Genomic DNA, 23,661 nt, shown 5'->3' with positions numbered 1-23,661 from the left:
TGACAAGCCAGAACTGGAACTCAATAATAAACCTCTGGGTTCAAATGTCACGCTGAACAAGCGTCCCTCGTTTGTTTAGCTGCTCACACAGGCAGGAAGAGCCAAGCAGGAGCGATCAAGCCACAGTGGCTAGCATGCTGGCCCGATCAAGGTAACCCAGGGTATAAAAAACCCATGGGTTACCATTGTGTGCGAACTGGGCTACTATTTTACATTTTAAGGAGTATATTATTTACATTACTTTAACTGGATATTTAAGTGTTCCTTTCCATCCAGAGCCTTTGGGTTGGAGAAGGCTAGAATTTTAAACAAACCAATCTTTAAAAAAATTGTTAGCATTATTCCTTCAAAAAAATAATTTCCAATTGAACTCTGTTTAGGGACACCAGTGGGTGGGTATTGCTTAGCCAAGCTAGAATGGACAAGAAGAAACATAAATATATCAATTATGAGGATTCATGAAAACAGATGTTAAAGTTAAGGATACTGGGGAGCCACCACATGGCAGTATTTTGGGGTGGCTTCTACATGCAGATGCAACGTTTAGCCTGAAAACTGTTAAGAGTAGGAAGTCTGAGACGCATGTTGCCTGTACCCACATCCTAAGAGTCTTAAGAGTTTAATGCTATACACATTTATTCAGAAGTAAGTCTCACCAACTTCAATAGAACTTATTTCAATGTTAAGTGAGGACTTAACTGTCAGAAGCTTTAGGATCTTAATTACTGGTTGAGTTCCTTTTTAAAGCTAAGCAGATCTGGGCTTGGTAGAGACACAACCTGGTAACCTCTTCTATACAGCTCCGAGCTCTTCCGGGGAAGATTAGAATACCAATTTAGTAATAACAACGAAAACCCCATGATAATTCACCATTGTGGGACAAATATAGAAAGGAGACTCTTCATTTCTGCACTTGCCCTTCCCAGATAATGGAGCAACTCAACCACCATCTTCGCAAGTGCTGGTCAATTACAACAATCTTCCTGCTTCCCCTGCTGCCCCTCCTCCCTGCTGCCCCACCCAACAACTAGGAGTAGCTGGTGAACAGAAGGAAACCAGGTGTAGATGACTGATGAGGGGATTGGATTTTACTTGCTCACGGAGACTCTAAATAGGAATGTGCACAGGTTAGACAAAGATGTTTGATATAGCTCCACAAATGGCATTTTGAACGCCATGACCTTCAAAATAGATCTAATCCAACTCCTTTGAAAGAAGACAAGTGCAATACTCTAGGGGATTCTATCTGCTGAAGCTTACACCAATGGAAAATATATAACAAAATTCTATTAAAAGTTTGAAATAGAGTGATTTCCTTGGCTTTCAGTGAAGTCTGCACAATATGAATCCGTCAGGGAATCAATAATTCCTTGACACTGTTATAGTTCCTGTCTGTGAGTCTCTGTGCTATTTTGCTCACCTTTTAGCAAACAAACGGACAACTGCTCATTACAGTTCAAATTATATTTTGAACTTAGGTACTGTTCGGTGTACTTTTGTACATCATAGGTTAGACCAAAAAGAGTGCTTCTTGAACAAATTTTGTATTGTGAAAAAGCTGTAAGAATGAAGTAAAAACATACTGGACTCTGTGCAGCTATTTTCACTAACTCAACTAATCATTTTAGTCTTTGAAAAAGTTACTCTTTGATCCAAATAGCATTATTGTGGCCCTACACACACACACACACACACACACACACACACGAAATGAAATGAAATGAAAAACAGCACACACAAAAGCACGAGGGCTCTGGAATATTAGCAAGATTCAGTCAGTCAATCAATATATATTTCTAAAATGGCACTGGGAGCTAATGTAAGTAACTGACAAAACAGAGACCAGCATAAAATTATGATGTTACATGTTTCTGTTTCAGACATTGACAGTAACACAGACTTACTAGATCTCTAAATGGCACTTGGAGCCAATGTGACGGTTCTTAGAATTCCAAAATTGAAAAGAATTCTCAGGAAGATGACATGTTTAGAATAGAATTAAAGCATAGGTAATAGTTTATGTATTACTCTCCAAGTTAAGGTCATAGGGTGTTATGACTGTTTGAACTATATATCTCGAAGTTTTCGCTTACAGAACAGGGTGGCTTTTCTATGGGAAACACGTCCAAGTCTGTAAGTTTGTGGGTATCTAAATGGAAATGTCTGGCAACATACGACCACCGAAGCAAAGACCTGTCATGGTTTTACCAACATGTGGCATCCAGGGCAGTCAACATGGTATAACATATATAAACAAACTATACTGGATTTACAGCTATTTAATATAGTAGGTCTTGCCCATTATTCTGCTGTTGAAGTCAACCATTTCCCTAAGATAAGTACCAGTGATAGATTACTTGATTCACAATTATGCCATCCAGAAATGATAGTAAGTGGTTTCCAGTTCAGTTCTTGCAAGTAATTTACATAGGTTTTGCTGGTGGCAAAAAGAGTGAATTGTAAAGCTCCTTAATCACAAGGTGATAATTAGGAGATGCTGGATGGAAGTCAAAATGCATATGGTGATCCTTGTTAGTATCTTTCTCACTGTGGGATTCACTAGATATGACAGATGCCCAATGAATGCCCAGAGGAGAATATCCTCTATGGAGAAGGTGCTTTTTAAATGTGTTGGTTCTTTTGAGTTAACTTTCATAGTTGTTGTAGGTAAGTTTAATTCTGACTACAGATGACGTTCTTGAAACGTTCAAGATGGCAGGAATTCTGTTTAAGTAAACATGAACACCAGCAGTTTCACTGCACAACTCCATTTTTAAAATTTATTTTTATTTTATTTTTTGCTTGAGGGTTTTGAGAACATCAAGGAAAGGAATGCATGAATTTTTGATGGCATTCTTGCATGCAAATTTTGATTGTAGGATAGTGTTAATATAGTTATTTAGTTGTTCCAGATTTGTAATATCACTGATACCATAAAAATAATCAAATCCACACTGACACAATGTTCATTTTACTGTTTTTGTTAGAAAGAAAAGAAATACAGTGTTTGGAGTAAAATGTTTTTAATATTCTGCATTTTTCACTTACAGTTTAGGATATTCTGGACTTTTGTAAAACCTCATGGAAACTTCTCAACTGTCTGAAAGGATAGTTCCTTGAACCACCTAAAATACAATTATCCATGCTCCTCCCATTTGGACTACTGCAATGTGTTATATGTGGGGCTGCCTTTAAAAACAGGCTGGAAACTGCAGTGGGTCCACAATACAGCCAGTAGATCACTGACTGGAACTGAGCCATTTCACCATATTATACCTGTGCTTTGTCAGTTGCATTGTCTCCCAGTCCATTTTTCTGGGTCCAGTTCAAAGTGCTGTTTTTAACTTTAAAAGCCTTAAATGTATTGGGACCACTTTCTTCCATATCTAGCTACCTGAACCTTAAGATCTTCTTCAGAGTCCCTACTCCAAGTGCTCCTGCTGAATGAAGCGAGGTGAGCAACTACCAGCGAAAGGGCCTTTTCTGTAGTGGCATCAAATAGAACAGCTTTCCCAGAGAAGCTTGCCTGGCATCATCCCTGAGGTCTTTTCCAAATGAAGCACCAGATGAAGACCTTTCTGTTCACCCAGGTCTTTTAAATAACTCATGTAGTCTGGCCCTCTCGGTTTTAAAATCTCTGTGCTTAATTCGGGGGTGCTACAAGTTTTGTTTGCTTGTATTTTATGTTGCTTTTAATTATATGGTTTTATGTTCTAAGTTGTTGTTATTACTACTACTACTACTACTATAATTAATAATAGTAATATTACTATTATTGTTGTATGCCACCCAGAGAACTTTGTTCTGGGACAGTATACAAATGTTGTATGTAGGTAGATAAATAAATAAATATTCTTAGCCATTGGCAATAGATAATGGCTCAGTCAGTGAAATATAAAAATGAAGTGAAGTGAAAGACCAGCTGCAATATTGTGAACCTTGTTTGCTTGCTGTTTAATTGACTGAAAATGCCATTGGCCAGTCTTTAGATCTTTCAGATGCTGTGCTTCTGTATGTGAGGGCAAAGGCAAGAAAAATGACCTTTTAAAACTAATGCACTATGGTTAACAGTGTAAGGCTGTCACCTACTGTAATGCTATTTAATACTGGTCCACCCAATATTGGTGCACAATTCCATACTTGATGTTAGTAAATTTCATTATTCTTAAAATTCTAAAGCTTCTATAAGCTGAGAGGAAACAAAAATATTTGCTTATATACGACAATGCAAATTTATCATCTGTCAGCAATGATTCTGAGCATGTGTAGATAGTTAACAGCTCAGACTCAGAATGAGAACAGCCAGAACTGGGGGAGGTTTCCTACCTAGTGTGCTCAGATATGGATAGGTGTTATTCTCAGGAACTTGGCTCACAGATGGCTTGACCTGAAGGCCATGACCTTTCCTCCCCCATGAGAATTTATTTATTTATTTATTTATTTATTTCATTTCTATACCGCCCAATAGCCGAAGCTCTCTAGGTCTCGGAGGAGGAGGAGGAAGAGGGTGCAGGGTATAACCTGAAGGGTGCTAGAATCTGGCGCAGAGTGAAGTGGGAAAAGTTAGAGGTGGAGCTCAGACGTTCCACCCGGTTGGCTATGCATGATAGCCTATGTAGGGGGACACAACTGTAAGGGAAGGACATCCCCCCCTAAGTTATTCTGGCTGGCAAGTTCTTGTTCAAACTGCCGGCAACGTCTCTGATTCCTACTTGTCTCCTCTATTGATGTTCATAATTGTGTGGAGTAGCTGTTTTCCTTTGTAGCCTGAGATTCTCTGAGGATTTGTATTTGTAAAGGACCTGGCAGCTAACTAATAAAGTAGTGAGTCTGAAGCCTGATGCCTTGGAGTGTGTGATTGAGAATTGAGAGGACCAAGGAACTTGACATCATCTTCTATGAGAGGGATAAATCATGCATGCAAGTCATGCATCAAAGTCATGAAATGACTGCAAATGCAATAAAAAATAAAGCATTCAAAAGTAGAACAAAGGGAGCCAGGAAAGTCACCTAAGATGCTCCTCACCAGCAAGGGATGGGCATGTGGCCTTAGTCTGTCCCTGGATGGAGAGTAAAAGTACGCTAGGAGGAGGCAGAATACTAAGCCTAACTGTGCTTCCTCAGCAGCTGGGGAAGAGAGAATCAAGTAAGGCCCAAAGGTGAGTTACCAGAGAAAGTTGCAGCACAGCCTTACGAAGCCAAGTACAGAAGTGAGAGCAATCCAGTAAGTGAAACAGCTACCAGAGAAGTATTCCAGGCAGAGAAAAGTGGAACCCTGAACACCACTCTAACTGACAGCCCCATATGAAGTCTGAATATTCCAAGTGTGGGCAGCCAGCATGTCAACTGTAAGTCCCAGAGTGAAAGTCCCTATGCTTCTTCACAACTGCAGGGTGAAGAACCATAGGTGAATCCCCTTATAGCTTACACATTTTGCTGTACACAGCTGTGCCCAAATCTGAGTGAAACCAAAGTGCCTGTATATTTCAAGCAACAATAAGCTCTATGGAAACAAAACACTCCTACTGACACGCCATATATTTATTCCGAGCAAGCCAAATGGCACTTCTGTTTTCATAGGGCTAATGAACATATTGAACAATCATGGTTCTCTCTCCATTCTAATAACCTCAAGCAGCTCTTCTTAAAACAAAAACAAAAAATGTTTTGGGCTCAAGCTGGCCCTATCTCCAACGAGAATTGTTAAGTGGCTGAACAATATTCTTGCAAATAAGCCTTTAAGACCCTGAGCATTTAAGCTTCTATTTGAATTAAGCTCTATCAGACAGGTCCACAAGTGCAACTGCAGCTGAATGGACTGGTTACTGGAAACATCTAGACAAATCCTTCTGCCAATGACAATATTAATCCAGATTGCCAAAAAAAATGTTCATAAGGAAGGCATTTCACACTGTGCAAACAGTTTTTACCAGCAAAAGCTTAGCTTAAGATAAATGAGGAAATGAAAGCAGACTGTTCAAATCCTTTAAAAATGATGGCCCTGATCCAGCCCTCAAGGCACCCTTTTAGAACTGGCATTTAGATTCCCAACTCCAACCCAAAGTCAGAGTTTTGGCACTCATTTTGGGTATAATACAAGGAAAAACAAGCAAGAGCAAAGCAGAATACATTTAATGAGAGAAATGTGAAACCTAAGCAAGACATATACAGATAAGCAAAGTGAGAGATAGTCACCATTTATTTTACACGTGTAACCTTCTTAATAGAAACATTCCCTTGCTAATGACTGCAAGTATTTTCATCATGAAATGAAAAAAAGATGTCCTCCTAAGTAAATTGACTTGTATCAGTAACAAACACAGTGGCAACCACAGCAATTGACTAATCCAAAGGCTATCACTTCATTTACTGATTTTGTTATTAAAATTGATAAACAGCAGCCAGAATTATTTAAAAAATCATCAATATAATATGCAACTGATTTATCTGAACCTGAAGTCCATTCTATTTTTTAAAAAGAAATCCTATTTCTCCACTTCTCTGCATGGTGGGCAGAAAGATCTAGAAAAGGGATTACCGTATCAAGATGAAAGACCTGCACTGAAATAGACTGTCGGTATGTTTAGCTATATAAAGAAGCCCCTGGCATGGCACATGGGGAAAGCACCAGCAGGGATGAAAAGGGCACAAAAGACAGATGTGTTGCTTCTAACTTAGCACAGGGAGAGGCAAGAGAACAAAAAGACTGCCTGTTAGTGCTGTCCCTACACTACATAAATTTTCCCCTACATATAATATGGGAACCTCTTGAAAACACAACCACATGAAGGCTACTCCATGTGGGAAGGTGTTCATATGAAGTAACTTCCCCTACCACTGGCAATTTTCACTATGTCATCACAACTGCATCTAATTAATTAATGGCTTATGGGACTACTGTTTTAGCTACAGAAACTTCGGCTCCTATTAAAATATGATGTTGCACCTACATCGCTCCAATGCATTAAAACAGCTTTTTTGAAATCAGGCTGTAAAACAAATAACTATATTTTTCCTATAAAGGTTTCTGTATGAGCAGAGGTGCCCTCTAAGCGTACAAGGAAAGCTATATCAGACGCAAAGCAATAAATCAGAGTTTATAAAAATATTTCAAAGTGTCACCCAATAATAAATACCTTTTTATGGACCCTGGAAAATCTAAACTGTTTGGAATTTTATGTGATGCTTCTGAAGTGTCAACCAAAGCTTTGCCTATTGCTTGCAGTTCTCGAAGTGACACCCAGCTGAGCAAGGTAGACAACTCACAATCCTCTGCCTGAATGAGCTGCTCTTGCTCTTGAATTTCTATCTTCAACTGTTGATCTTTAGCTTCCAGAGCAACCAGCCTTGCTCTAAGAACTTCAATTTCTTTCTGCATAAAGTAGAGACAGAAGGTATTGTATATCCTTATTTTTAAACGTGTACAATTAATGATACGAAATGGCCAAGATCCTGCGAAACTCAATCGCTTGCACACACGCACACGCACCCCCCCCCCGAGTCAAATGAGAGCCACTTCTCCGTGGTACTATCCCACACAGCAATAATGCATTTATGAATATCATGGGTCAAGCCAATCAACCAAGTCTTTTCCATGAAATAACCCCACAGACATGGGTGTGATGTGTAGGATGTACTTTCTTAAAAGTGGGGCCAATATGATTAAATAAATACAAGCTAACACCACGACTTCAAAGAATCCACTGTCAGTTACTTTGTAGAAGCATATTTCTGAAGATATGCCAAACGTTTAAAGCTAATTTAACTTCCTAGTTATATTTTGAACTGGAAGACTTGGTCCAAGAAATTCAATTTACACTGATGTTGCCTGAAAGATATGCTATTCATTGTATAGCTCCCCCTGCTTTAAGATTCAGCAGAAAGAGAATGGAGGAGGGGGGGAATGTTTCAACACACAGGGATCTGTCAAAAGAGATAACAAAGGTCTTCAGGACAACATCAGGTCTGTTACTCTGAGTATAAAATCAGGCTCGCAGCACAAACAATTCATTCTCTGTACTACTGATTTGGGAATACTGCCAGATATTCAATAGTCTTCAATTAACAAGTGGTACATCTCCAAATTGTACTGTGCTAATTACCATGAGCTGAAAAAGTGGAAGAAAGAAAGAAAGAAAGAAAGAAAGAAAGAAAGAAAGGGTGCACATTATTTTTTGTATCAAGCAATAAAACATTTGATAGTCACTGCCAATGCAGAGGGAGTGGAGGAGCAAACTCCAAAATTACAGTCCTGTGATGCAATATAGAAGTACATGCAGTAACCATTTCGTTGTTATTTCAGCTCTACAAAAATCCAATGGCCTGGACATAGCATGTCTTCAGGTATGTCTCTCTCATATGGGTCTTCCCATCCTGTAAGAAGCTCTTTGTAAATCCAGATTCAAATCCTGCTTAACAGTGGAGCCTGGTTAGCACCAAAGTTTTAATACTGATTAGGAGAGGATAGTGGGAATTTATGTTGGAAAGGGAAGGGAGCACACAATACCATGGCTCACTCCCAATCCTTTAGCCATGGTGGACCACGCTACATCTGCACTGACAGACGATCAGGTAACTCTGCTGATTTGTTGTGGTTTGGTCATCTTTCTTCAATAAGAATAAGAACTAAATTAATGATCAATGAAGAACTTGGGCCTATTTTGAAAACCTATTACACCATAAGCCACATCATGAGTGAACATTTCCAGTTTACATTTACTAGACATGACCATAGAGATACTACCAGAAGAGGAAGAAAAAAACTACCAGAAGAAGAAGAAAAACTGGGAGATGTTAAGAGTGTATTAGAAATAGTGCTGATAAAACAACATATTGACTGGGTTCAGACAACACAATAATCCAGACTAAAGGGTTGAGTATGGGTTGAGTGGGCATTGTTGTTGAACCATAGGTTGCTGTTGAAATGTGGATTATTGTGTTGTCTGAACCCAACTATACTAGCAAACCATGATTTACCATGAACAACCCATGAAGAGAACCCATGGTTTGTTGTTGGGTTTTGAACTGTGGGTTGTTGTTGGTTAACAAACTATGGTTTGTTATCGCATCTGGGTTCAGACAATACAATAACCCACATTTCAGCAACAACCCATGGTTCAATGACAACCCACACTGAACCCTTGAGCGTGGGTTATTGTGTTGTCTGAACCCAGCCACTAACAGTAATCATTGCATGCCAAACTTTTAAATAACCATTTCCAGAACTTAGATCATGAAGCCGGTAGATCAAATCCAACAAAAATCCAATCAAGCAAAAACGATCTTCTAAACAAAACTCTCTCTCAACTAATTTCTAGATAAATTTAGAGAAAGTAAATAACACCAGTGAACATAAAGAGCATATTTGAAAAATAATAAGAAAAGTAAAATATATGCAAGAAAAACAGAATCTTCAATAATGTCCTACCTTTCATGAGACTTACATGACTGCTGTGGTAACAATTCTCAATTTATTTATTTTTTGGGATTATCAGTTGGGGCTATGTATTGTTGTTGTTGTTCAGTCGTTCAGTCATGTCCGACTCTTCGTGACCCCATGGACTATAGCACGCCAGGCCTTCCTGTCCTGCACTCTCTCCCGGAGCGTGCTCAAGTCCATATTCATTGCATCAGTGATGCTATCTAGCCATTTATCCTCTGCCGTCCCCTTCTCCTTTTGCCCTCAGTCTTTCCCAGCATCAGGGTCTTTTCCAAAGAGTTTTGTCTTCGCATTAGGTGGCCAAAATATTTGAGCTTCAGCTTCAGTATCTGTGCTTCCAATGAGCACTCAGGGTTGATTTCCTTTAGGATGGACTGATATGACCTCCTTGCAGTCCAGGGGACTCGTAAGAGTCTTCTCCAGCACCACAGTTCGAAACCATCAATTCTTTGGCGCTCAGCCTTCCTTCTAGTCCAGCTCTCACAGCCATATGTTGCTACTGGGAAAACCATAGCTTTGATTATGCGGACCTTTGTCAGCAAGGTGATGTCTCTGCTTCTTACTATGCTGTCTAGGTTTGCCATAGCTTTCCTCCCAAGGAGCAAGCGTCTTTTAATTTCATGGCTACAGTCACCGTCTGCCGTGATCTTGGAGCCCAAGAAAATAAAATCTGTCACTGCTTCCATTTCTTCCCCTTCCATATGCCAGGAAGTGATGGGGCCACATGCCATGATCTTCGTTTTTTTAATGTTGAGTTTCAAACCAGCTTTTGCACTCTCCACTTTCACCCTCAACAAGAGGCTCTTGAGATCCTCTTCGCTTTCTGCCATTAGGGTGGTATCGTCTGCGTATCTGAGGTTGTTGATAATTCTCCCGGCAATCTTAATTCTGAACTGTGATTCATCCAACCCGGCGTTTCTCATGGTGTACTCTGCATATAAGTTAAATAAGCAGGGCGACAATATGCAGCCTTGTCGTACTCCTTTCCCAATTTTGAACCAATCAGTTGTTCCATGTCTGATTCTTACTGTTGCTTCTTGACCTTCATACAGGTTTCTCAGGAGACAGGTAAGGTGGTCTGGTACTCCCATCTCTTTCAGAATTTGCCAGAGTTTGTTGTGATCCACACAATCAAAGGTTTTAGCGTAGTCAATGAAGCAGAAATAGACGTTTTTCTGGAATTCTCTTGCTTTCTCCATGATCCAGCGAATGTTGGCGATTTGATCTCTAGTTCCTCTGCCTCTTCAAAACCCAGCTTGTACTTCCGGTAGTTCTCGGTTCACATACTGCTGAAGCCTAGCTTGTAGGATTTTGAGCATAACCTCACTACCATGTGAAATGAGCGCAATTGTACAGTAGTTTGAACACTCTTTGGCATTGTCCTTCTTTGGAATTGAAATGTAAACTGACCTTTTCCAGTCTTGTGGCCACTGTTGAGTGTTCCAAATTTGTTGGCATATTGAGTGCAGCACTTTCACAGCATCATCTTTTAGGATTTTAAATAGCTGAGCTGGAATACTGTCATCTCCGCTAGCTTTGTTGTTAATAATGCTTCCTAAGGCCCACTTGCCTTCACTCTCTAGGATGTCTGTCAAGTTCAGTGACCACACTATCATGGCTATCAGGGACATTCAGATCTTTCCTGTATAGTTCTTCTGCGTATTCTTTCCACCTCTTCTGAATCTCATCTGCTTCTGTTAGGTCCCTGCCTTCTTTCTCCTTTATCATGCCCGTCTTTGCACCAAACGTTCCCTTGAGATCTCCGATTTTCTTGAAGAGATCTCTAGTCTTTCCCATTCTGTTGTTTTCCTCGATTTCTTTGCATTGTTCATTTAAAAAGGCCTTCTTGTCTCTCCTTGCTATTCTCTGGAACTCTGCATTCAGTTGCATATATCTTCCCCTTTCTCCCTTGCTTTTTGCTTCCCTTCTTTCCTCAGCTACTTGTAAAGCCTCATCAGACAGCCACTTTGCTTTCTTGCATTTCTTTTTCTTTGGGATGGATTAAGTTGCTGCCTCCTGAACAATGTTACGGACCTCCATCTATAGTTCCTCAGGCACTCTGTCTATCAGGTGTAATCACTTAAATCTATTCCTCACCTCCACTGTATATTCATAAGGGATATGATTTAGGTCATACCTGAATGGTTTCGTGGTTTTCCCTACGTTCTTCAATTTAAGCCGAAATTTTGCAACAAGAAGCTCATGATCTGAGCCACAGTCAGCTCCAAGTCTTGTTTTTACTGACTGTATAGAGCTTCTCCATCTTTGGCTGTAAAGGACATAATCAATCTGATTTCGATATTGACCATCTGGTGATGTCCATGTGTACAGTCGCCTCTTGTGCTGTTGGAAAAGAGTGTTTGCTATGATCAGCATGTTCTCTTGGCAAAACTCTATTAGCCTTTGTCCTGCTTCATTTTGTACAACAAGGCCATGCCTGCCTGTTATCCCGGTGATTTCTTGACTTCCTACTTTAGCATTCCAATCCCCTATGATGAAGAGGACATCTTTTTTTGGTGTTAGTTCTAGAAGGTGTTGTAGGTCTTCATAGAACCGATCAACCTCAGCTTCTTCGGCATCAGTGGTTAGGGCAGAGATTTGAATTACTGTGATGTTGAATGGTTTGCCTTGGATTCGGACTGAGATCATTCTATCGTTTTTAAGATTGTACCCCAGTACTGCTTTTCCCACCCTTTTGTTGACTATGAGTGCTACTCCATTTCTTCTAAGGGATTTTTGCCCACAGTAGTAGATATGATGGTCACCTGAATTAAATTCGCCCGTGCTTGTCCATTTTAGTTCGCTGATTCCCAAGATGTCAATGTTCAATCTTTCCATCTCATGTTTGACCACCTCCAGCTTACCTTGATTCATTGATCTGACATTCCAGGTTCCTAAACAATATTGTTCCTTACAGCATCGGATTTTCTTTTCACCACCAGACACATCCACAGCTGAGTGTCCTTTCGGTTTGGCCCAGCCGCTTCACGCTTTCTGGTGCTACTTGGAAATTCCCTCTGCTCTTCCCCAGTAGTATATTGGACACTTTCCGACCTGAGGGGCTCATCTTCCAGCGTCATCTCTTTTAGCCTTGTGATACGTTCCATGGGGTTTTCTTGGCAAGAATACTGGAGTGGGTTGCCATTTCCTTCTCCAGTGGACCACATTTTGTCAGAACTCTCTGCCATTACCTGTCCGTCTTGGGTGGCCCTGCACGGCATAGCTTATGGCTTCACTGAGTTACGCAAGCCCCTTCGCCACAACAAGGCAGTGATCCATGAAGCGGGGGGGGGGGTATGTATTACACAGCAGCAAATCAACTTTACCCTACTTCCCATTTGTTTCCACATACTGGTGTATCATGTTCTTCTTACCTGTATCCACTCCTTTTCTTCAAGCAGCTGAACTCGTTTCATGGTTGAAACATGTATATTTTCATAAGGAAGACTTAAAACCTTCTGTTCACTTTTCTGCTGTGTGTCTTCTCTGTTAAACCTTTCAAAAATGACAGTAATTACAAACACTGACATTTGCTATATTAACGAACTTGCAGTTATTTCCTAAACATCTAGCATGCCAGTCCTCAGTGTTTATGCTGATATATCCATCTGCCTGTCATGCAACAATAATTTATTGTCTCCTCAAAGGTAGCAGAATGCCATGTTGTGAGGACGTGCTGAAGGGTTGTTCCACAATACCAAGAAGTCACTTTTGAAAGTAAGGTTACAAAACTGTATTTAGTGGCTTGCATACAAGCTTAACTGACGTTAATGGTACTTACATGTGGGTTACTGATACCAGAGTTGCACACTGAAATGTTTTTGCCTTTTTAATTGAGAGAAGCCCATCTTGCCAACAAGTACTTGACGCAAGCAAGAACATTAGCCTAATTTAAAACAGCCAGACTGGATAATCTTCCCAATTTATTCTTTACACCAGCCTTCCCCAATCCAGTGCCCTCCAGATGTTTTGGGTTTCAACTCCCATCAGCCCTTGTCCACATGGCCAATGATCGGGAATCTTGGGGGTTGTAGTCCAAAACATCTGGAGGGCACTAAGTTGGGGAAGGCTGCTTTACACACTGTAGGGTACTGAAATCATACCATCTGAGTCTCACTGGATATTCACACGAGCACAATGTTTGAATATAGCATACTTGTTTAAAATCCAGCACATGTAGGCCTGTACAGGATGGTCAATATCTCAGATACAATCCAGGAAGCACTCACATGATTCAAGCACTTCGCCAAAACATCAGTGTCCAGAGATCTCTGGAACATGTTGAGCAGACCAAGTAGGTAGGACAGGAATGCACAATCTAGGTCCTCCATCACACAAAGGGAGAAGATAATCTAATCCAGTCCATTACCTATACTTTCCCACCACCACTACCCAAATCCTAAACATATGGAGCAGCCAGATTGAAGTATATTATAATCTCCATATTCAATCAGTAACAGTCTTGATGGTTCATTTCACAAGTGCAAAATATATGGGCACACACTCAGTAGCAGATCCCCAGTTTTCTCGCAATGACCAACAAAGCACAACTATCTGCCTGTAAATATCCATTTTTTAAAAAATTAAGCATTTAGTGGCCAGGATGAGAATTTCTGGAAATGATAAGGCCATAGAAAAAAAAAAATTTTTTTCCAGAAAATTGGAAATTTTGGAAAATTGAAAAATAAGCAGTACTTATTTTTAGTACTCTTTACATATCTAAAGTCACTTTGTTGCTTTAAGACATCCTTCCCCAACCTGGTGCCCTCCAGATATTTGGGACTTCAGGTCCCATCAGCCTCAGGCAGCATGGTCAATGGTCAGGAATGCTGAGCACTGCAGTCCAAAACATCCAGAGGGCACCAGGGGCGTGTCTCCATGAGCGATTTACTCCGAGCTGGCTACGTTTGGAGGTCATTAGGGATATATGACGTTGTGGCCATCCAGCAGCCACTCCAGAGCTTATCAGGGAAAAACCGGATTTCCTGAGACTGCTTAAAAGTCCGATTCTTTCCCTTAAGTCGGGTTCTCCCCAGTATAGCTGTTGTGTGCCCCAACCCCTGCATGTACCTCAGGTATGCTAGCCCCGCCCAGGGGTGTGCCTTTCACAGTGACCCCGGACAAGGGGTGTTTCCTGTCCCAGTGTTTCCCAGCACAAACCAATTAGTGTCTACCCAGAAGTAACTCCCGTTGTGCTCAATGAGGCTTGTCCCCTGAATGGGACACCACAGATCCCCCTCAACTGAAATAACACATTTTAAAGCACCAGGTGAGGCAGTGGCTGTTCTGAATCAGTGCCTGGACATGGTAATGGACTGGATGAGGGCCAATAAACTGAAATTCAATCCAGACAAGACAGAGATACTGTTAGTGGGTGGTTCGTCTGCCCAGCTAAGTGATATTCAACCTGTTGTGGAGGGGGTTGCACTCCCCCTAAAGGATCAGCTTCGTAGTTTTGGGGTACTCTTGAACCCAGAACGGTCACTTGAGGCACAGGTGGACTTAGTGGCACAGAGCTCCTTATATCACCTTAGGCTGGTATACCAACTACACCCTTATCTGGACAGAGATAGCCTAGCTACAGTTATCCATGCTCTGATAACTTCTCGTCTGGATTAGTGCAATGCATTATACATGGAACTGCCTTTAAAAATGGTCCTGCAACTTCAGCTGGTCCAAAACAGGGCAGCAAGATTGTTAACAGGGACTGGCCAACAAGCTCATATTACACCAGTACTTTTCTAGCTGCACTGGCTGCCAGTCCATTTCCGGACCTGATTCAAGTGCTGGAATTAACATTCAAAGCCCTTAATGGCTTGGGGCCAGGTTATCTGAAGGATCGTCTCCTCCCATATGTGCCTGCCTGGACCTTAAGATCATCCTCAGCGGTCCTTCTCTGTGAGCCCCTGCCAAAGGAAGTGAGGTGGGTGGCTACCCTAGTGAGGTTTGCCTGGCACCTACATTGTATTCCTTTTGGCACCAAGTGAAGACCTTTTTGCTCACGCCTTTTAGCTTTCTAGTCTTTTAGCTTTGGTGTTTTAAATCTGTATTTTAAATCTCTGCATTGCTGCTAGGTTTTATTCTGGTTGTACTGTTATATTGTGGTTTCAATGCTTTTATATTTTATATTGTTTTACTGTATGCTTTCTGGTTTTAATTTTTGTGAACCGCGCAAAGAGCTTCAGCTATTGGACGTTATAGAAATAAATAAATAAATAATAAAATAAATAAAATAAAATAAAGGCTCTAAAGCGCTTTCCCCAAGCTGCAATTCTCCATTATTTGGTTTATTGCCTTTGGAAATAACTAATTCACCTTCGTTCCTGCGCAGCATTGGGTTAGAAAGGGGGCTGGTTTCCCCTCCCTTTGTTTCCCCTCCATCTTTCCCAGCACAAACATATGTGTGTCTATTCAGAAGTAATGCCCATTGTGCTCAATGAGGCTTGTCCCCTGAATGCGGGGCAGCCTCTTTTATTCTAAAAAGAGAAAGTGGGGGAGAGCCTGGGGGGGGAGCCTCTCTTATTGGTTGTGCAGTAAGATGATGTTAACTCCACACACACACCCAACCCGGAAGTATGTTCTGTGAAGCAACTTTTACTGGTGCGATACACTTGCTTGGAGAGCCCTGCGCAGACCAAAGCCGGCTCCTTGAAAAATCCGGGTAAGCCACGATTGGCTTCTCCTTCCATCTCCTTCCATTGTCGTGGAGATGCCCCCCAGGTTGGGGAGAGCTGATTTAGGAACATAAAGCAGCCTTTCTATTACTAAAGTTATTTTATGTATGATTTAGTTTGCTCATAAAATTATCATTATATTTTAAAACTTTTAAAAGTAAACTCAGTTAGTAAATTTTTAATTATTGTCTGAATGGATTAGAACTAAATTAAATGACTGCTACAGCATCAAAAACACAGGACTCAATAGAACAAAGTGCAAGCTGTCAAAACTACACATTTACTGTCAAGAATGCACAATGGGGACTCTACTCACATGTTGGGAAACTGAGCATAAATGTCTATCAGTAAAATGTACTTTAGGTCAATATTTTTAATAAGGAATGAAAGAACTAACTATGCTGGGAATCTTACAGAGAAGATTAAAAATATATATATTTTTCCCATGGCTTCGTATTTCCAGACATTTTACATTTCTAGCCTTTCTATAAAAGTGTTCTTATTACATAGTTTTTAGAAATCATTTTGGAGAGAGTAAAGGCTGGGTAACAATATACAAATATTTTGTCTTAAATTCTAAAATAAAATATTTCATAATCCAAAGCTGTTCAATTTTTCAGGAAAAAAAAAATAACAGTCCTTGGAAAAAAACAGGAAAAAAACAGTTTTCCCCAAATTTTTCCAGCTTTTTTCTGGGCCTTCACATCTCTAGAAGGGTGTATCTAAGGAAAGTGAACAGACAGATTACACCTGTTTTCATGCTGAATCCCAGCTTTCCTGAATCCACTGATTACAACTAAAGGTGTTTCCAGACAAGACTTTTCTTGTTCAATCACCCTGTCTCACTCATGGAATTGAAGTGTAGTCCAGATGACAATGCCTTCTATTTGTAACCCTCCCATGTTTTCCCACCACTTCTTTTGTCTTTTTTCTTACCACAGAAAATCTGTTAAGGAGGGAAAGGTGGAATAGCTACACCATGTCTTTTGAATGGTAGTGCTAGGAGCCATCCATCTGGATGCATCCTAAATCTTTTTGTCACAATTTTATGAAAAACCTGCATTTCCAACATTGCTGTAAGGTAACAAGAGCATCTTCCTACACAACAGGCACAAAGTCCACAAAAACACCACAATCACCTGTGCGCGGCTTTTTCCAAAGTGTCAACCCTGTGTGAACCCTGTGTGAGCCTAACACAAAGCAATTATGAAACACTATCTCACTGCCAGCCAATGATGACCCAGGAGTCCCCAAAGCTCTTCTGTGATTGGATTTTTGAAGCTTAAACAACTTTCAAAAAGATAAGATAGGCTGCAATCCTATGCACATTTCTCAGAGAGCAATTCCCATTGAACTCAATGGGACTTATTTCTGAGCAGACATGCATCGAATTGCACTATTAGTCAAACTGTTTGGTGAGGACTTGTGTCCTGTTTCTAGGAAACACACTACACAGTAACAAGGCCTATTCCTGACAGAAAAAACAATTAACTAGGAAGATTTTAAAGCTGACATTTTTCTAGCTATTTACTACCTTATGAAACCGCTACTTATTTAATGCAGAAAAGGTCCCAGAAAAACAAAAACAAACTCAAAGTAGTTGTCTGACCCCCTTGGGTCAGACAACTTGACAGCCAGTTTTCTGTTGCATGGGGGTGAGGTGGGGAGGTCTTTTCCATTATTAGCATGTGAAAAATAAGAAGAACCCTGAAAACATGTTTATTCATACAAACTTTAATACATATTACTTCTGGTGTTCTTTAATTTCTCCTAAAAGGCAACTAGAATTAATTCCAGTTACTGTTTCAAAGTTCAGTCATATGCAAGTAACTTATGAAAGCCACATGGAACTTGATTAGTTTGCAAACCAGCAAAATCAAGGTTTCTTAGAGTGGAGTGTTTGACATGCTGAGATGAAATGAGAATACAACATGGGAAGCAGGGGTGTGGACAAACAAAAAGAGGTTGCTATTGCATGCCTTTCCCACTGAAGCTATGAATCTTGCTAAATTAATGTGGAGAAGCTGTAGCAGTCATACAGAGCTACAAGGTAGGAGACTTGAAGACACAAAGGCCTAGTTCACATATAAGGGAAACCCAGAGTATGGGTTGAGTATAGGTTGTTGAATCATGGGTTGTTACGTGCAAAACCTGTGCTATGGCTTAACTATGGGTTGTTAACCACAAACAACCCAGGAAGAGAACCCATGGTTTGTTGTTGGGTAGTGAACTCTGGGTTGTTCATGGTTAACAATCTGTAGTTAAATCACAGTGCAAGGTTCATATGTAACAACAACCCACAATGGAACAACCCACAATTCAAAGACATACTCTGGGCTGTCACGATTCAAAGACATACTCTGGGCTGTCATTATGTGCAAACCAGGCCATGAGATAAAACCATTTGCATACTAGAATATAATGAGATAAAACCATTTGCATACTAGAATATAAGACAATTTTGCACAATCAAGAATAAAAATCCAGGACCTGTTAAATGCCTGGCAGTAGAGGAAGATTTTAACCTGGAGCCAGAAAGATAACAATGTTGGCGCCAGGTAGACCTCACTGGGGAGAGCATAATTCAGGGGCCACCACCTAGAAGGCCCTCTTCCTTGTTGCCACTCTCCAAACCACCCTCATAGGAAACACATGGAGTAGGGCCTCAGATGAAGATGTTCTGAGATCCCACTGGGATGTTCTCCTATGCAAGCCACAGTGAAATATATGGGACCTGTGCATGTGCCTCAGTAGCGCTTGCAAAGAAAAACCTCATGTCCAACTGTTTACCCCAAACAGTAATTATCATCATCAAATGCTCAGGATTTATACAGAATTTTTTGAGTATTCAAAACAGTTAACGTACATTATCAATCAATCATAGGTTTGTATTATTATCCCAAATTGCAGATGAGGGAGCTGAAGCCAAAAGAGAGTGGCTTGCTTGCCTTAAGGTCATCCAGTGAATTCATGGCAGAGGAAAGACATGAACAACAAGCATTCTCGTTCACAGCTCAGCCTCTTAGCCACCCACTATGCTGCACGAGCTCTCTTTGTTCTTGTTTTTCTAAGAGTGCAAGTCAGGATTCATTGATTTCAATTGCTGGGTAACATCTCACGTTCACAACTTCTAATATATTTTTTCAGAAAGCCATAAGGAGTCAAACTTACCTATGAACATCCCCATATAATGTCACTTGAACTTGTGCTCTGAATCTATCCAAAAAGCTGCTAATTGAAGGATGGTGTGAAGGAAGCTGAAATGTTAGTGAACCTTTCTCTTTCTCAAGCTCTTCACGTTTTCTTCTAAATTTGTCAGCTGGAAAAATAAGGGGAACAGCACATCATCAAATGATACTGCGGGTGTTTCAGACAAGGCTTTTATTGTGCAATCACACTGCCTCATTCAGTCCTATGTTCAGGCAACATAGTCTTCAGTTTGTAGCCTACCCATGTTTTCCTTCTGTTTCTTCTGCCTTTTTCTTACCTGAAAAAATCATTGAGAAAGAAAAGATGAAATAGCTGCACAATGCCTTTTGAGTGTTACCACTAGGAGCCCTCTGTCTGGAAGCACCCTGGGCTATACATTCATCTGAAAGGAAGTCTGGTGAAAAAACAAAGAGCAATATTATAGAGGAAAAATGTTCCTCTCACGGAATATTTTAATTGATGGTGACATTATTAAAAGTACAGCTGAAGTACATGAAAGTTAAGCTACTTTATCCTGTAAAAAAACAAAAAATAATCAACAACTGGCAGCTTTCCTTTAAAACTTGCTTAGTTTGTTGAAAATCGGAATACTAATTGTAAAACTTTGCATAAAATAAGAAACTTTGTTTCACACGTATCAATAGACAAACTCTTAACGAGAAAAATTAGATACGACATTAATCGTATGATTGGCCCTTGTGTGTTTGTTTTTTCTTTATTAAATAACACCTACGGGGTGTTAGAGGGAAATCTAAATCAGGATCTGCAGCATAGGGAAAGCTGGTCCCAGTCCAGATCAGGATGTCCACAACTGTTGCAAATAAGAAAGTTGCTACTGGACCTCCGACAACCCCCCACCCTAGAACATAACATGCAGGGCAAGCTCCAGAGGGCAACAAGACATTTAATGGAACCATACCTCTAGCAAAAAGCTCACAGCGCAGTTCTTTGCACCTATGAAGGTCAGGAGCAGTGAAAGAATTCTTAGGCTGCATGTCCTGCCTCTTCCAGGTTAAGGGGACCACATGGAAGCTGCCTTGCCCAAGGATCCTCCAAACCCAGCACAAGCAACATGGGCCCTAGTGCCATTAGAACCCATGTAACCTACACCAGAGCCTGATGAGCAGCACTTATTTTTGTAGTTTGGGACCTGGCAGCCCAAACTGGAGACCAGCCTTCCCCAATCTGGTGCCTTCCAGATGTTTTGGACTACAATCCCCCACATTCCTGGCCACTGGCCATGCTGGCTGATAGGAGTTAAAGTCCAAAACATCTGGAGAACACCAGGGCTGTGTTTCCACAACAATGGAGAGAGAAGGTAATGGAGGAGTATCAGATTTTTTTAAAGGAATTGGCTTTGCTGTGAGCAGGGTTCCACGAGCAGATTCTTTGGACTAGTAAAAATAGCTTCACAGAACATACTTCCTGGTGGAGGCTGGAGTGAACGTCATCCGACTGGCAGGGGCTGCTCAACCAATAAGAGAGGCTACCCCTCTCCCCCCTCCTTTCTCCTCCCCCCCCCCCGAAAGTCCAGATGCACCTGCATTTCAGGAGCAAGCCTCACTGAGCACAACTTCCGAGAAGACACACATATGCTTGGGTGGGGGAAGGGGCGGATGACGACACAAAGACAGAAACCAGCCTCCATTTTAACCCACAGGACTTCATTGACCACAATGGGAGTTACTTCTGAGGAGACGCTAATGCGTTTGTTGTGGGAAAGATGGAAACCAGACCACACTTTAATACACAGGATCTCTATAAGGAAGCTGTGAAGTAGTTACTTCCAAATGCCTGGAGATCGAGCTTAATCGCACTTAAGGAATTGGACTTTAAAATGTGCCATGTCAGTTGAGGGGCTTCTCTGTAATTTATGTGGGCATTCAGATGGCAAGCCTCATTCAGCACAATGGGAAGAAACACCCCCTGACCAGGGTCATGGTGAAAGACACACCCCTGGGCAGGGCTAGCATACCCGAGCTAAATGCGGGGGTTGGGGCACACAACACCTATACCGGGGAGAACCCGACTTAAGGGAAAAAATCAGACTTTAAGCAGTCTCAGGAAATCTGGTTTTTCCCTGATACTCTCCGGGGCGGCTGCTGGATGGCCACAGCGTCATCTGTCCCTAACGACCTCAACATGCAGCCAGCTTGAAGTAAATCGCTGGTGGAGACACCCCCCAGGAAGGCTGCTGTAGCCTAACAACCTACAGTTATTGATATTGCAGTAACAAATGTGAAGTTTTAAGAGTCTGGTAGTTTGTGTAACTGAACTGAACTATTCCACCAGTTTGTCCTCTATGGCTATATCCCCTGTGATCTGTTCTCAGTCCTGACCCTCTTCTAACTATATCAACTCACTCTGGGTAAGTCAACTCTAAATTCTCCATCTGAATACTTATCATTTATGCACTCAATTAACATTGGTGAAACTTTGAGAAAGTGGATCAAAGGCATATCTGAAAAGAATATTCATATACCATTGTATAAAGAAAGTGCCTATTTTCCTTTAGCGACCAATACTTTAAAAAGTTTGTGTCCTTTTTGTTCTTTTATAGAGGCTTTATGTTTTTATACTGCTTTTTAATATACTCCCTTCAAACACAAGTAAAACTAATTTCTTTTTCCTCTTTGAGCAACAAAAGACGTTCTAACTCTTTTATCATATACAACCACAATCATTCCTTTTTCGTTTTGATAATATGCTTATCAGCTCAGCAGCATAGCTAAACTCAGAACTATTGTTGCTTTCTTAAGAGGCGAATCTGGCCAGGTGCTCTGTGGAAATGAAGACATCTGAACTAGGGGTGATCTGAAGGGGGGAGCCCAAGTTTTGTGAGCATTTTCATCTGATGCAAAAAGTACCCCCAATTTTGAGGACGGCTCCGAAAAGATCACAATGTAGATGCCAGGCAAGCCTCTCTAGGGAGGGCGTTCCACAATGAGTATGCCACCACTGAAAAGTCCCTCTTCTTAAATCATTTGGTGGGGGCACCTGGAGGAGGGTCCAGGAGAAAACAATCCCTCAGCTAACTGAGCAGTTCTTTGCACCTATGAAGGTCAGGAGCAATGAGAGAATTCTTAGGTTGCATGTCCTGCCTCTTACAGGTTAAGGGGACCGCATGGAGGCTGCCTTGCCCAAGCCATTTAGGACAGGGGTGGAACCTCAGGCCTAAGAGCCAAATCTGGATCTTCTGGGTTCCCCAGATGGCAACACCCACTTCCCTTGGCCCCACCTTCTTTGCCCCAGTCACCATTCATTTGATGGTTTCCTGGCTTTTGTGTAGTTTTTTCCCCAGTCTAAAAGGTTGAAATCTCTCTCCTAAGATTGAGTTACTGGCAGGAAGGGCTTTATGCTAAAATATGCTGGTTGGTTGGTAGGAACTTTTGGACCTGCCCCTTTTGCCTTCAGCCCCACTACCTCTGCCTTCAGCCTCGCCCACCACTGGAACGTGGCCCCTGAGAGCTCTTTGAAACGGAATTCAGTCCTTGGACTGAAAGAGGTTCCCTATCCCTTGTTTTAAAAGGGCTTTAAAAGTTCATACCAGCTCTCTGAATTGGGCCCAAAAATGGACTGGAAGCCAGTGCAGATTGCAAAGCATAGGCATAATATGATTATATCAGCCAGTCCCCGTTAACAATCTTGCTCCCCTATTTGGACTAGCTAAGGTTTACAGAAGTAAATCCAAATGGGTTTTATTTCCAAGTAAACCTGCATAGGGTTTGCCTGTTAGGCTGCAACTCTATGAACACTTACCTGGGTGTAAGTTCCACTGAACTCAGTGGCAGGCAAATTCAGAATAAAAACAAATTCCACATATTTTTTTAATGCAAACGACAAAATACAGCAATTCAGCATAAAACATCAGCAGTAATAAGTAGCTTAAATTTATTTTTAATCAATTATGTATTATCTTTCTTCTCTGTTTATTTAGAGTATTTATACCCAACCTACTAACATAAGTTTAATAAAATAGATATGAATAGAGGGGGGCAAAGATATACAAAGAAGTTTCACCCCGGTCCTCAGATGCTCCAACTGCCACTCTGCTTCTTAATCTCTGGACCTTAATCTCTTAACCTCAGAGAAAATGGTTGCTGGAGCCAGGGCTGGTGAAAACCCCAGTGGGTCCCTGGCACAGAGCTTCTGATGGGCTCCCAGCTTGCACATCAGCCAGCCCCCCACCCACCACCACTTCTGCCATGCTAGTTAGCCCTCCTTCTTCTTTTTTCACCTGCCCCCTCCCCGCCACTGCCAACAATACTGCCCTGCCAGGTAGCCCTCCCTCTTTTTTTTAACCTGATGGTGGTGGTGGCCCCTTCTCCTTTTCACTGA

The 23,661-nt window shown here is 41.2% G+C and overlaps 1 protein-coding gene across 1 annotated transcript in view; it reads right to left on the bottom strand.

Annotated features, from left to right (window-relative positions):
* DISC1 (DISC1 scaffold protein) overlaps positions 1 to 23,661 on the bottom strand; it is a 204,885-nt gene that overhangs the window by 133,714 nt on the left and 47,510 nt on the right. Inside the window, 3 exon segments of the mRNA XM_084819275.1 lie at positions 7,137 to 7,372; positions 12,814 to 12,934; positions 19,285 to 19,432. Of these exon segments, the coding sequence (XP_084675401.1) occupies positions 7,137 to 7,372; positions 12,814 to 12,934; positions 19,285 to 19,432 (505 nt within the window).

The sequence above is a fragment of the Heloderma suspectum genome, chromosome 1 (assembly GCF_057233095.1).
Source record: "Heloderma suspectum isolate Gila_16-S chromosome 1, 16-S_ref, whole genome shotgun sequence".
In the NCBI taxonomy this organism is placed as follows: domain Eukaryota; kingdom Metazoa; phylum Chordata; class Lepidosauria; order Squamata; family Helodermatidae; genus Heloderma; species Heloderma suspectum.
This window is presented reverse-complemented; position numbering and strand designations above follow the sequence as displayed.